At 46.6% G+C, this 14,989-nt stretch overlaps 1 protein-coding gene across 1 annotated transcript in view; it reads right to left on the bottom strand.

Annotated features, from left to right (window-relative positions):
* Positions 1-14,548, bottom strand: part of CCDC85C (coiled-coil domain containing 85C) — a 111,595-nt gene extending 97,047 nt beyond the window's left edge. Inside the window, exon 1 of the mRNA XM_063159987.1 lies at positions 13,425-14,548. Within this exon, the coding sequence (XP_063016057.1) occupies positions 13,425-14,136 (712 nt within the window). The 5' untranslated portion in view covers positions 14,137-14,548. The remainder of the gene's footprint in view (positions 1-13,424) is intronic.
* Between the last annotated feature and the right edge of the window lie 441 nt (positions 14,549-14,989).

Raw genomic sequence — 14,989 nt, 5'->3', positions numbered from 1 at the left:
GCAGATGAAAGCTCTGCTGCATGTTCTTTGCATACTTAGGCTACTCAACATCCAAACTGTAAAAAAGGGGAATAATGCTTCTTCTCAGGCTTATAAATATGCTATGAGGCCAAACTCATTAGCGTTTACAAAGCACTCCTAGACTCCTTGTCTGGAAGGAGTTATACAACCATAAAGTATTATTCATGCTGTTCTAAGGCAGAAAAGTAGGTATTACTGCAAATCCAGCAGTAGCTCTTCATGCACCATTAAGGTTTACTACACTGTCTTAATCTAATCATCAGCACTTCAGAACCCAGATCTGTCATTCCAAACATCCAGATCAGAATTCATCACTGAATAACCAACTGGGTCAATGACAGACAGCACAGGACACACACACCCTTTTTAACCCACATCACACATCTACAGCTGAGCCATTTGTATTTTCAAAACCTCAACATTATTGGTTTTCCTGCCATATTGCATTATGTCTACTCAGGATTTTAACAAGTTCAAAACTCAGATTCTAGATCTGTTGGCACATTTTTAAAAAGCTGATATGGGAAGGAGTGCAAAGTTCAGGTCCACACCTCTTCCAGCACTTATCAAGGAAACTGGTTCCTTCAGGCAACTTTTTCTGCCCATTATTATTCTGAGATCTCCTTTGCTTGTAATTCTGAAAATGTATTCATAACTAGTGGTACACTTGCTTTTGACTTGCTGATCAAAATACAATCTTTATAGCTCCAGGCACCATCATCAATGCTGAGCTGGAGTGAGTTCAATCCAGTTCAACAAAATCAGCTGTTATTTTTAACAGCTAGCTCCCAAACCACATCTTTGCAGTGATTTACTCCATCCCCTCGTTCAGCTGCTGCCACATCCCTTTGTGGTGGTCTCCAACCCCATCCTGAGCTAGGCAGGCAGCTCTTGCTGCCCATTCCTCACACACTGAGAACATCTTCTCCCCTCAGCACAACACAAGGGCTGCATTAGAGCTTCATCTGAGCTTGATGAAAGTTTTGCCCCCAACTGCCCTCTTGCTCCCTACCCTCCCACAGCAGCTCCAGAAGTCAGCACCTCCATGGCTCCCCATGCCAGGACACACTCCACGCAGCCCAGCCCTTCCCTCCAGCTCTACAGATGTTGTTTTCAACAGAAGAAACCTGTCCCTTTGTGCATGACACAGTTTTGGTTTAAATTCACACATGAAATCTCTCCTGCGAAAAAAAATATTAAATTCAAATATGGCCAACCTTGAACATAACAGAGTCAGGGAGTATTACTCTTTATACAGCATTCCTTTTACAGGGGCAGTTCCAAGGCTGTCCCAAAAATATTATCTCTCCTTCACTTTACACTGCCAACTAAAAGAAAAAATTAAAAAGGACAACCCCGTAATTTTTATCCAAATAAGGCAGAATGAAGCACAGGAGAGCAGATCTTCCATTGAAAACCTTCTCTGTCCAACCTGGCCAAGATGAAAACAAGAAGAAAATAAAAATAGAGGCCTTTCCAACAACTGCATCAGCTGCTGTTTATGTGATCCATCCCTCATCTTGCAGGTCTCTGAGCAAACTTGTCTCCAGAGCTGTGGGATCAGAAAACTTGTTTGACCTATGCTGCTATGGACAGAGGGCATTTACAGCTCTGGAGCAATGCTTTCTCAAGAACACAGAGAAAGTGTGGCCAAGAAAATCAGCTAGTCACCTCAGCCACTTGCAAGAATGAAGCCTGCATCACTCTCAGAATACTCAATACTTGAAAATGCTGAGCACCTGTGCTTTGATCAGAAGATGCCCTTCAATATCCCTGGTGGACCCACAAAGACAAACATGCTCTGGATCACTTGGCACTGTGAGAGCTCTGGACCTGCTGCTACAGAGCCAGAGCAGGACTGTGACCTGCACATGCCACCTCTACCAACACTCCTGCCCTGGGCTCTCACTTGTGTGAGGCAGCAGATGCTACTGAGATACAAAATGCTCCCTTGTTTCTTGGAAAAAAAAAAAAACAAATAACACAACAACATAACACAGAGAAGTGTATAAAAACATAGCTTTACTTTTAAGCACAGATTAAACATCATTGATGTTTAGAGGGTTGTGTTTTTAAAGAACAAATTTTCAGAGGAAGTTAATTATGTTCCTGGGGTTAACAAAAGGATTTGCGTGATCCAGTTTCTCTTCCTTACTATGCTGCAAGAGAGGGATGTGACTGAATACACTTCACTTAACCCCATGGGATCTACACCCATCATTTTGAAAATTAGAGAGCATTCATTTGGGATGATCCTTTCTCTTCTCCTCTCTGCTGTTTAGCTTTACATAGAGAAAATAATTAGTGTATAAGGCAAACAACAAATAGGAATAAAATTAGTCCTTTCAAACCAAGATGTTGTTTTACTTAACTAATTGAAGAGAGAGAAAGCAAAATTGTGTGGCTAGTGGCAAAGTCATAAAATGTCACTTTTTGAGGTTCATACACCAGTAATCATCTTTTATACTAAGAACAGTGACTCATAAATCTGGTTTTCCATAAAAAATTTGCACAAAAAAGTCTGAAACAAAAGATGTCCCTCCCCTTTTTTTCTTGGTCAACTAGAAGCTGAAGCATGGTCTTTATGAGCTGTGGGAGTGGAAAGTCATTAGAGCTTCCATTCCAAATGAAAATTAAGGCTTTTAACTTCCCATACTACTCATACTGACAACCTTTCATACATAATTGCCTAGGAAGAGTTACTGTGGTCTTGTCACCCTCCTAAGGCGTCAGTGATACGCTGACAAATAGATCCTCCCTCCCAATTCCACCACGCAAATGGAAATAAAAGCCCATGTGGTTAAGAAACTCTGAGTTCACACCCAAGAATGACTTTGATGACTTTTCAGTCAGGACTCATTAGGAGTTACCAAATTACCAGCATCAGAAATAAAGCAATCAAGGGATCAGGTAAGAATTTAACTGGAAAGAGGAGGAGTGCCTTCAGCAATTACAGCTGTGACATGGGCAGCAACGTGACAAGCAGGACCCTTCTGCTTCACAGCTGTGATTCTTCACCCCAGTCAAAACTGTACTAGGCTGACAGATAAACATTTTAAATACACATTTCAAATACACATATATAGATAGCATGATATTCAGCTGGGCAACCTAGATGGGATGAGCTGAAATAACAACAAATGCTGTGTCCACTCTCTGAAAGATATCAAGGTAGCCTGTTGCTGTGACAGCAGCAGCATCTTTCTGCACTTGTCTGTGTTTGTGGAGAGTCAAACCCTGCTTTTTATCTAATTTTGCTTGTCTTCTCATTTGAGAGAATTATTATTTGACAAGTTTCTGTTTTTTTTATGGTGCTGAGAGACTGACCACACTTCATCATCGTGTGGTTCCGAGAAGTATATACAATATAGAGGGAAGCAACCCATCATGTAAAGTGCTTTTATCCCAGTAAAACTGAAACAAGATTGGAAGCAACTCCAAAACTGGGAATTAGAAATGTGTGGAGTTACTCTAAAGATGTCTCCTTCCTTGCTAGGTCAGTATAACTCAAAACCTGTTTGTTATCACTGGTGTCAGAGCAATGGTCAGAGGCCCCATTTGAGGTAAGGGTCTAATTCTGTTGAGCACCACAATAAACTTGGGGAAGACAAAGGAAATATATTATCCTGGTTGTATAAAAGGAGAACCACAAATCACAGAAGTTAGCTAAAAGACTACACCAGAAAGCCACGTAACAATGAGACAGCACTCCAAATGTGAGTCCCAGCCCAGTGCTCTAACTTGCAGAACCATCCATCCTTTTGTTATTTTAAAGCTTACATCTAAAACAATAGAGTCTTAACTGATGTCATAAAAAGAGAACTGCATTTTGTTACAAGAGGTCAGGAGACAAGCATGGGAGAGACTTTCAGCTTAACTGCTCAGAATCCAGGAAGCAAAGAGCTGCACCAAAACTCAAAAAGAACTTTCAGAGGATGATTGAACACAGTCACACACGTGCAGCTACACCCACATGGCCTGGAGGACAGAGCTGCAGAAACCATTATTGCTCCTGAGGTGGAAACTGCAGCCACTCCACAAGAGAAGATCTCCACAAACAAGGCATATATTATCATGCCTCAAGACATCAAAGAGGAACAAACACACAGGCTTTAAAAACTGATTCCTATTTTTAAAAGGTGTTAAAAGGATGGAAAAGGAAAACCCTGTAAATGTTGGCAGAACTGAAAGATGGAAAAGCTGCTGCACTGACTGAAATACTCAGCCTCAAAAATAAGCCTCACAGAGAAATGAATGAATAACTGAACTAAAGCAGGCAAGTGCGGAGGTATTTGTAACAGCAAAGGACAGTTGTATCAGCAGTTTGACCAGGAGTGAATGATTGACTCACTCCCATGCTGGGTTTCAGCTGCAATCAGGAAAATGAACAAGGGAACATTTTATCAGTTTTTCACAACGTGCCATCCCTGTGCAATGCATGAACCGCTGGTGGAGATCATATAACCTGTAACTATGTATCACATTCAACAGCAAACAAGCTTTTAACTCACTGGAAAGGGATTAAAAGCTCCGTAGATCCAAAGCATAGATCAAAGATATATTCAGCTGCTGGGAAATAGATAAATATGAGACTGTAAATGCCAGTAAGGGAGATAAGAAAAGGAAACCAAGAAGACAAAAGAATACTGTGCATCACAATAGCCCTTTAAGATTGTACAGTAAAATAAGACTTTCTTAACACCTTTGTTATGAGCTGGAAAAGATTCAGCATCAACCAAAATTAGTTGTTTTTAATTACTGATACTCCATTAGCATCTGATGATGTTACTCTGCTCCATAAAAGTAGACTTTCATGTAGACTGTCCTGGAATCTATTCTATTAGATCCTATTAAAAAGAAAAATGAGGGGAAAACAGTGAAAACATCAACATGAAAATGGTAAATTCCTGTATGTATATAACCAGCAGTAGTCCTCTGGCAACACAAAAATCAAGCAGAACATTGCCTAAACAGGACAGATTACTTCCCTTGTTGGAGATTAAAGACACTCTGGATTTCCTTTGAAAAAAATACCAAAGCAAGTGTAAAGAGTCCAAGTCTCAATTTCATTCAAGTCCAACAGTGTCCCACAGTAACTTCACTGGCCACTGAGATGTGCCACAGCACTGAACAGTCCATGGCCTCATAAAAAGTCACAGCCAGGAGCAGAGTGTCACAGAAGTGGCATTTAAAGGACAAGGCATCATCAATAAGTGTCATAGAGTCAGAGAAATGTACCTTAGCAAGTAAAAAACTGCAGATGAAAGATAGATGCCAGTCCTCCAGAGACTGCTTAGCACTTAATCAAAAGTCAGAAACCAGGAATCTTGCATTTGTGATGCACAGCAACCTGTCTTCAGATGATCCAGAGATGATGGAAGATGTGGGAAAGAACAAACAAAATCTAGTCAGTCCCACTAGATCAGAGACTGACAGCAAGCCTCTTCCTGCTATTTCCATAGAAATATTACACTTTGGGGACTGGAAATGCTCTCTTTTCTCTTCTTTTCTAAAACAATGGTTTGGTTTTGCTGCTCTACTTTGAGTAGTCCTTTTGCCTGCTCCTTTCCTCTTCATGGATCTTCTACAGCACAGGGACAGAGAGGCAGCCAGGGAGTTCTCATTGTCCTGGGAATGCAGGACAGGTCAGACACAGCCATCAAACCCTCAGGCACAGGCACCCCTAGAGATGGTTTGATCTTACTGTCCTGGAGATGGTTTGAAAGAGCAGCTAAGTATCTCCTCCTGCTTCCCAGCCTGGGCCCTACCCCATCCATTTGCTCCCCACACTTCATCTCTCACCTCTCACAGACATTCCAGTGCAGCTGTACATGAATGAAACCCCAGCAGCACAGGAGTTTGGGCTGAAATGGGGGGAAGGCAGCATGCACGCAGTCCTGAGTGTCACTGCACAGAGCCCAGGGATGGAGCAAAGTCTGAAGGGCTTTTCAGAGCACTCCAGCTTTGATTGAACTAATTCTGCCAGCGAGCCGGCATTGACACAACCGCAGCAGACAGCTAGCGTGTCACCCTGCCACTGCAGCGTGCAGCTGGCCACAGCCCTGCTGCCACAAGCCCGACACTCACCCACGGTGCTCCCTCTGCCGCAGACAGCCCTCCCACCCCGGGCAAACAGGAGACATCCCGTCCTACAAGCCCTAGGAGAGCCCCAGCACACAATGAGATAACTCACATCACATTTAGGATGGCTTCAATCTCATGGCAAGATCCGTGAAGTCTCAAAGCCAGTCAAAACTAACCCGTAATCTACTTCACAAGGACTTGAGGTCACAAAGACCCCCACAAAGAGGCTCTGAGCAAGGTGAACCACCATCTTGGAGACATAAGGCAGAACAAGCAATGAGTTCCCTGAGAGAAGCAAAATAGCAAGGCAAGAAACAATTTAAGGGAAAGAAGACTATATACACCTGTATGTAGAGGGGCTAAAGTAACCTGGCACAAATGGTCTTGACCCAGACATGAGTCACTAGAAAAGTGTTCAAAATAACCTGCCCAGCAGCCTTCAATTGCCATGGTGATAAATGTTTCCTAATGCCTAAGAGCAGCTGAGTCCTGAACGCCATGCACCTCATTCACTAACAAAAGCTTTCATTATACTGAAAAAAAGAAAATCACGACCAAATTGTGGCCATTTTAAGCCCTCCTCAGATCAAGGGCCGATTTACACACCCCGGTTTCAATGGGGAGCACTGTGCTCACATCACCGCTAATTCAGGAGATGGAGCTGGCTTGCTTTTTGCTTCACAATTCAGTAGGCAAGGGGAAGATAGATTCTCTGAGACAGTGTTACTTTTTCTGCCAGGAGTTATCTATTTGCAGAAGTGGGTCAACTTTCTCTTGGTGGACATGTTCGTGTGCGAGTGCCTCGCAGCGCCGCTCTGCCCGCCCCGCGCGCACTGGAACCTCTGCACATAACTATTTATGGCAGCCAAGTGTTTCATGAATTGCAGCAAGTTAACCACAAGGGGATGATGACATTTGGCGACAGGGCAGGATGAATTCTGGCTGGCAGACAAAAAGTCAGGTTAAAAATACAGAATGCAGAAGCAAGCCCAGCCAGTTGCAGCTAATTCGCAGGAAAACTGGATGTGCAGCCTCCAAACCGTCTCTGTTCCAGGAGAGCAGCGCTGTGTGTTTTGCAGTGGGATGCATTAAGGCCTGCCTCTGAGTGTGGAAAGAACATCAGCCTTCTGGGTTCAAGCATTTTAGCTGAATTTTAAATGGGCTTAGATGTTTCTCATTAGCCTCACTCCACACCTGATGTATACCAGATGTTTTTGCCAGTTTAAGCACCTCACCCCATCTCACCTACCATCAGCTGTTGTCCATTTTTCTGTTCCCAGAGCATCTCCAAAGGGCAGCCCCAGTAGAGAAGGATACTACAAGGGGACAATGTCAGCAGACCCTGCCATGGGAATGTCTGTGTGAGATGCAAGCAAGGCCACAGCCATGCTGTGGGGCAGATTAAAAGCCCAACACCTCCCAGGGCAGGCCCACAGCACTCCCAAGGTTGCATGGATGCAGGCACCCTTGTCCCCACAAAGTATTAACCCTTCGGCTTTCAGATGCAATGCTCTGTCAGCGTTGGTATTCATGCCTCTCCTCTCCACACACACATCAGGTGTAACACCTGCCAGGGCTGCATTTTGGGCTCCCAGCCTGCCACTTCATTAGATCACCATTTAATTCGATCCTCAGCTTTATTTGATGAAATGTCTCCAGAGGACCAAATCATTTACATGTAACCAGCACAGGCTACTTCCCTTATTCTGACTGCTTTCAATGAGGGTAAGTGGATAATTCCATCAAAGGCCCATAGAAAATTGTCTTTTAATCAATACAAGGTTTTTTCCTTCAACAGGACAGCTGAGAATAAGATATCTCTATATAATACGCAAGAGGAAAACAAAATTAGAACACATTACCATGGAGAATATATTTCCAGATATGGCCCAATTTTAACTTAAGCATCCTGAGCCTTGTTTTCAGGGACACCAGCTACCCTGAGGTTTGGGAGCCAAGCAGGCTGGCAGACAGGCAGTGCCCCAGCAGAAGGCAGGAGTGGACAACGACAAAGGTGCCTCAAATGAAGCACTCCATGGAAATCCTTTGAATGAGTGGCCAATGGCTGCTGGCTACAAAAACTCAAGCTGTACCCTTCATATCTGAGACCTCAGCACTGATAAGCCAAATAGCAGAACACATTGAACTTACAGAGATGGAAACAGGTGTTTATCCAGAGGTCTTACCCCTATCTAGTGTACCAACCCAGAACTGATTTCCTGCCTTAATCACAAGGAGTCTGTCTGTAACAGCCTACAGCACCAAAAATACCAACATGTTAAAAACAGCAGTATTAAAAAAACAACATTAAAGCCATGTTCATAGGATGAAAAGTGCTCTTGATATAAGAAAGAAAATAATTGGTCAAGTAACCAAATCTGTGCTTAACCTTTGCAGGAGCCACTGAGTTCTGAGAGGTCTCCAGAACAGAGAACAGGACTTTCTCTGACCTGGCCTGCCCACACAGTGAGGGACTGTAAGGGGGTGGTATCTGAATGCTGCTGAGAAAGGCAATTTCCTCTCTTTCAGCAGAGCTAGGACAGGAGCACTGCAAAAGTGGACAATGGTCACATAAGAGCTGGAACAGGGCTGATCTCATCTGGCTTTAGATGGCTGCATATGAATGAGCTGACCAGGCATCAGCAGAGGGAAAGAGCACAACCAGCACACGGTTCTGCTCTCTTTGATGCAGACATGGTTCACATAAATCATCACACCACAGTGCCTCTCTCCACGTGGCCAATAAAGGATGTCCAGGGCAATGCAAATGTTAAAGCCTCTATTGGAGATATCTCAAATTAAATGGGATGAACCTCATCTTTTGCTTCTGCCCCTGCATATTCTTGTCTCAAAGGCCTCATTAATATGCCATCATAAATAATAAATATATTGATTATTAATACACTAATAAAACAAAGTCTTTTGGCCTTAAGGGTGTGCAAAGAAGGGCAGCTGCATTACCAATCAATACCAACCCACAGAGAGCAGCCATTTCTCTCTGCCACCATTTTAACTGCAATATATTGTACCCTCTAGGTAAATATGTGGACATCTACAAGTGGGAATCAATACAACTCGAGATCTTCCCACCCCCTCACCCAGAGAAGAGAGCATTCTTCTTTCACTGGAGAAGACAGCAACAAGAGGCCATAGATTAATATCTCTGCTACTACAGGCTCTCTGCTGTACCCACAGCCTCTTTCTGGGCCTCCCTGACCACTTCTAATTGTTGATGTTTTCAACAATTTACAAAAACAAAGCATCAAAATTAACACTTCACCCAACTGGAATAAAGTCAGAGACACTGGAAACCACCCAGTCCATTTTGGGAACCTAGAGCAAAAACCAGTTTCAGTGGAAGGTGAGGTTCTGTGACAACTTCACCTGATAGGAGTGAACTAAAACTAAAGCCTGAATGCTTTCCCTGCATGCACAGGATTCAGTCCCGGGCACATTGCTAGTTGAGCCTGTATGCCTCCAGGCTGGAGATGGATGAACAGTTGTCCCAGTGAGATCTAGATAAGGCCAAAACCGGAGGAAGCCCTTGCCCTGGCCTCAGGGAACTCTGAGTCATCCTCCCAATGTTCCCACATACCTCACAGTCCAGGAATACATCCTGTGGGAATAAACCTGAGGGGTTTTTCTTCCCCCAGGTCATGTTAATATCAATATCACAAAATGTACCGACTTTTTTTTTTTAATTCTCTTTTTCAAACCTAATTCCAAGCAGCTGCTTCAACAGAGCTGTCTGAAGCTGGATGGGCAGAAAGATTGTGTGTGCACACAGAGATCCACACCATGCATAAAAAGGAGAGCCAAAGCACTCACAAGCACACACAGTGACTGTGCCTCAATTTCTGCCCTGGATCTGGGTAGGTTTAGAACTGTGACATATCCTTACAGAGGCACCTGGCCAGCTTCCATCACACAGTTTGGGGTGCCCCTGTCCCACAGTCCAGGTCCCTGTGCACACAGAGATTGACCAAACCTCTCACTTTCCCAACAAGCAGGATTACATGTCTTCTAATATTAGCCATTCTCACACTATGTTATAATTATTATCTTCCATGAGTGAATAATTAATCATCAGCTTCTGAAAGACAACTTGCAGAAGTAAATAGACTTCAGAAAAGTGAAGCAAAGTTGGCCACCAGTTGGGTTGGGGGTGTTTTTTACACTTACATCATTTATTCTGAATTCACCTTACAAATCTAGAGTTCATCACCTCACACTGGGGTGGGTCACTGGGGCCAATAAATCAAGCCCTGGTTCAACAACTCAACTTCCAAGGATCGCTGAACAGAAAATGGGAAACATTTAACCCACCTTTGCTCACTAAGATTCTACTAAAAATCTACCTTCCTATAAGTGTTTGAACAGCCACAATACTCCTGACTCCTTTAGAAAAGCACTTAACAAGTGAAGCTCAATGGATACCATTAGCAGAGGCAGTAGAGTTTTGCATTTTCCAGCTCCCAATTTCAGGACTTTCCAGCTTTTCCATAAGCAAAAATACTCCAGCAAGCAGCTCAGAAGTAGCAACCTTGCTCCCACCAGTTGTCCAAAGCTTCTGCCGAGTTCTTACTAGAGATGCTAAATTCTGCACTGCATCCCTTCCAGCCACCTCCTCTCCCTAAGAAAGCACACAGGGCTGCTCATTTCAGTAGCAGCTGAGCTGGCCGGGCAGTCCCTGGTTCACCCTCTGCTCAGCTCTCCAGTGCTTTAAAGACATGAGATAACAGCAAGCTTACAACCAAAAAATGAAAGGCCACGCACTCCCTTTCCTCTGCCTTCCTTCTGTTTTACTCCTGAGGAAAATAAAGCTCACCAAGAGGACAGCACAAAAAGGCTGAGCTCTCGGCTGCACGCAGGAAGGCAGGGACAGGAGCAGGGACAGGAGCAGGGACAGCAGACACGGCTCGCTGCTCACCGCGGGGCTGCTCCGTGACAGCTCCACCGCCCACCTGACTCACTGGAGTGGTTTTTCATGTTCACCTGTTCCTGCCCTGCTCCTCTACACCGTCACAGGCTTAACAGAATTGCTGCTGGTCCCAGGCAAACACTCCCAGACTTCTTGCTGTCAGTCAAAAAAGAGGCCTGATAAGCCCTGCATTTGCATATGTATTGAGAGGCATTTCCAAAGGCACAGCCAGGGAAATGGCCTTGCTGAATACCGATGCTATCTGAGAATGACAACTATTCAAGTCATTTTACAGCTTCACTACCTAAGTGGAGAGATCAGGCTTGTCTACATCTTTACAAGGATTATTAGCTTTAAAAGTGCCGATCATCTCCGTTGCACCCTCAGAAATGAAGCCGCGCTGGTTCGCAGGAAAGAGCTTCAGTTCTTCTCGCAGAGACCACCTTCCACAGGCACCCCAGAACCAGAAGTCACCAAAACCTACAGGTTTTAGTGAAATGCTCTAGCCCATACCCATCGTTCCCACAGAAGAAATGAGAAGGGGTGTGCAGAGGCAGGCATGGAAGCACTGTGTGCAGATGGTCACCCTCCCTTTCCTACCCTTACCCTACGGCAGGACATGAGACTCGGCTCCCAGTCCCGTCCAAAAGATGCTGCTGGGCACATTCCCACACACAGCGCAAGGAGGACCGAGCTCTGAAACAGAGGTTTCCCTTTTTGAGCTGACAGGGGCGACTCTGAATCCCAGGTGAAGTATCCCACTGTGCTGTCACCCCGGACTGAAGGGACTGCTCTAAGGTATTGTTATGTTTTGTGTACTCAAGAGCCCTGAGTTAACAGAAGAATTCAACTGGCTTTGTCCAGTTCTGCTACCAGCACCTAAAAGGGACACGGTCTAAGGTTCACAAACCAGAGCTGTGAATCCTTTCTGTTCCATAACAGTAACAGTCAATACCTGTCATGTGCTCTTCAAGCCTCTGTGGAGAGCAGTGCTTTATGAAAATAAAGTCAAGTCACGTCAAGAGCAGAAGCTATCTGCAGATTTACAAAGCAGATACTTCTGATTTACACAGCTCTACGAGAGAGACATTAAAAAATTCCACACCAAACATTTAAAGATGTTTGCTGTACCATGCACCATCTGGTGACTGGATCATCCTTGAAAACAGCAATCCCTGACTACTGAGCAAGGTGGCCAGAACATCTCCAGCCGTGAGCTGACACACACTGGGGCAGCAGGACTGCAAACAGCACGTTCATGGATGAACACTTGTGAAACAAGTTGATCAATCCTCCATGCCCTCAGGTCTCCTGGGACATAAAGACTTGCCACAAATCACCAGAAATAAAAAAGAACACCAAAAGCTCTGGGAGCTGAAAGCATGGTTATCTAGTAAGCACATCCACTGTGGACATCAATCAGAGCCAACTTCTGGGGCTCCATCCCCCTCTATGTGCTTATAGGTGGGTAAAGGACACCCCACAAAGAAAATAGCCCTCTTTGGTGGGAAAAGAGGATTAAGAACATTAAAAGTAGTCTTATATATAAGAACTTTTTAGTTTGCTGCCTGGTTTGATTCCTACTGAATCCTCTTGATCACACATTCTAAAAGTCATGTATTTGGTCTTGTTGGTTTTAAAAGATTTTTTTTAAATCTCCATTTTAAAGATATTTCAATGTTATGTTAATGCCTGATCACTATTAGACAACAGGAGAAACTTTGCTTGGATGTGAGCTGCCAAAGAAGGCTTGGCACGATTTCATTGAGGAGCTTGTTTCTAACTTCAATGACTAGCCTGAACAAAATCGTGAGCACAGCGTCCCTTCGAGAGCAATCTCTTCTCTACAAACAAAACTCCTCTTTCTGAAGTGGAGATAGGGGAAAGCCGAGATGCCCCTCTCCAAAACTGCTGAGCACTCCACAGCCAGCCTGCCCTGAGAACCTGTGGAGCTAACAGGTGGGATAAGCCTGAACTTTCATCAGATGCCTCCAAAATCTCATCCCATCTTTATCAATCTTATCAATCTAGCACACAAACAAGCCAAACATAAACCAAAATATTTAAAGGGGTAGAGAAAGAGGTGGAAGACTGGGAACACAATCAGTGTTTATTTAACCCTGAAAACCCAGGCTGATTTTTGTCAAAACAGAAACCCAAAACAAACAAACAGAACCAAACACCAACCCTGCTGGAGATAAAAGAGGCTCCAACCCTGAGCCCAGGACCTCGATAACACAGTGAACGCACTGATAAGGCACACCCCGCACACAGGTGCCCCTCCCGGCTCCCGGGGCTGCTGTGCCAAGGAGGTCACAAGGATGGGCAGGGTTGGGAATGGCCAGGACCGCACGGGGAGCGGCGCGGGGCAGGGAGGGCAGGGCAGGGGCTCGCTCACCATTGAGGCCGTTCGGGATGCTCCGGTGGTGAAGGGGCGCCGACAGGTCATCCATAGACCTCCGCATGGCCCCGGCCTTGCTGTCGCCGGCCTTGTGGTGGTGGAGGTGGTGGTGATGGTGGTCGGGGCTGCCCGCGCTGCCCGTGCTGGAGGTGCTGCTCCCGTCCCCCACGTCCCTGGTGGCCGAGCCGCCGTTCAGGTTGGTCAGGCTGGCCTGGCTGTCGATGGAGCTCCGCGAGCCGGCCCCGCTCCGCTCCTCGTCCAGCATCAGCACCATCTCCTTCAGCTCCACGTTCTCCCGAAGGAGGGTCTCCTGCCGCGCCTCCAGGTCCTTCAGCTTCTGCTGGTACATGCCCACCTCCTTCCACATCACGCTGGCCGTGTGCCTCCCGAAGCGCTGCCATTCCCTTGACAGCTTCTTGCCTTTTTGCCGGTCGTCGTCCAAGAAGCAGCAGAGCTCCCGGAGCTCCTGGTTGTCGTCCTGCAACTTCTGGTTCACCTCCTTCAGCCCGCGGATCTCGTGCAGGTGGAGCTGCAGCCGCCGGTTCACGTCTTTCATCAAGTTGCCGTGTTCCACCATTAAGTTCATCTTTTCATTCTCCACTTTCCTCAGTCTTTTCACCAGCTCTTCCTTGCTCCATCTCAGCATCTCCTCTTCCGTAATTTTGCTCAGGTCTTCTTTAGACCCTTCCATGGAATTTTTTGCCATCATCTGTGCCTAGGCTGCGTTCGCTCTCACAGGATAACAAATGGTTCGTGTTATTCGGATTATTTTGTTCGCCTGATTTCCTATAACTAAAAATCACTGCAGCATCTCGGGAAAGAAATATTATAGTTCTCCGCTGAGCGTTGGACAAGGAAGAAGAGCAACGCCGGACTGGAAATTCTGCTCCCCCATAGACCCCATAATAATAATAATAATAATAAAAAGAAAACACAAACCAAAGGGGGAGGAGGGGGGGGATGAAATAAAAAAAGGCGCCCCCCCTGCCCCGGAGGCTGGGGGCGACACGGAGCCGGGAGCCAAGCGCTGCACGCTCGGAGCGAAGCCTCCGCAGGGATCGGCCAACTTACCCCGGGCAAAACAACTACGCGGCGGCCGCCCCCCCGCTCCCGGGCGCTCCGTCCACTTGTCCTCCCGCCCGCCCGCCGCCCGCCGCGCCCGCCGGGGCACCGCGCTCCGTGCCCGCCGCCGCCGCCGCCGCTGAGCCTCCGCAGCCCCGGAGCGCCGTGGGGCCGAGCCCGGCGCGGTGGTGGCGGCCGATGCCGGTGCGGCGCTGCCGAGGAGCGGTGGGGGAGCCGGCGCCTTCCCGGAATGGCTCAGCCCTCGGGAGGGAGGGAGCGAGCGAGGGAGGGAACGAGCGAGGGAGGGAGGAGGAGGCGGCAGCGCCGCGGCTCGGTCCCACCTCCTGCCGGGCAGGGCGGCGCGGCCCTGCCCCAGCGAGCCCAGCGGCGCGCAGGCAGAGGCGGCTGCTGGCGGCGGAGCCGAGCCGAGCCGAGCCGAGCCGAGCCGCCCCTTGGCTGCCGGGCTGGGCGCCGGCCGGGCCCGGTGCGCCGCGCCCGCC

This window comes from Melospiza melodia, chromosome 6, assembly GCF_035770615.1.
Source record: "Melospiza melodia melodia isolate bMelMel2 chromosome 6, bMelMel2.pri, whole genome shotgun sequence".
Lineage (NCBI taxonomy): Eukaryota > Metazoa > Chordata > Aves > Passeriformes > Passerellidae > Melospiza > Melospiza melodia.
Note: the sequence above shows the minus strand (reverse complement) of the source record. Positions and strands in the feature narration are given on the sequence as shown.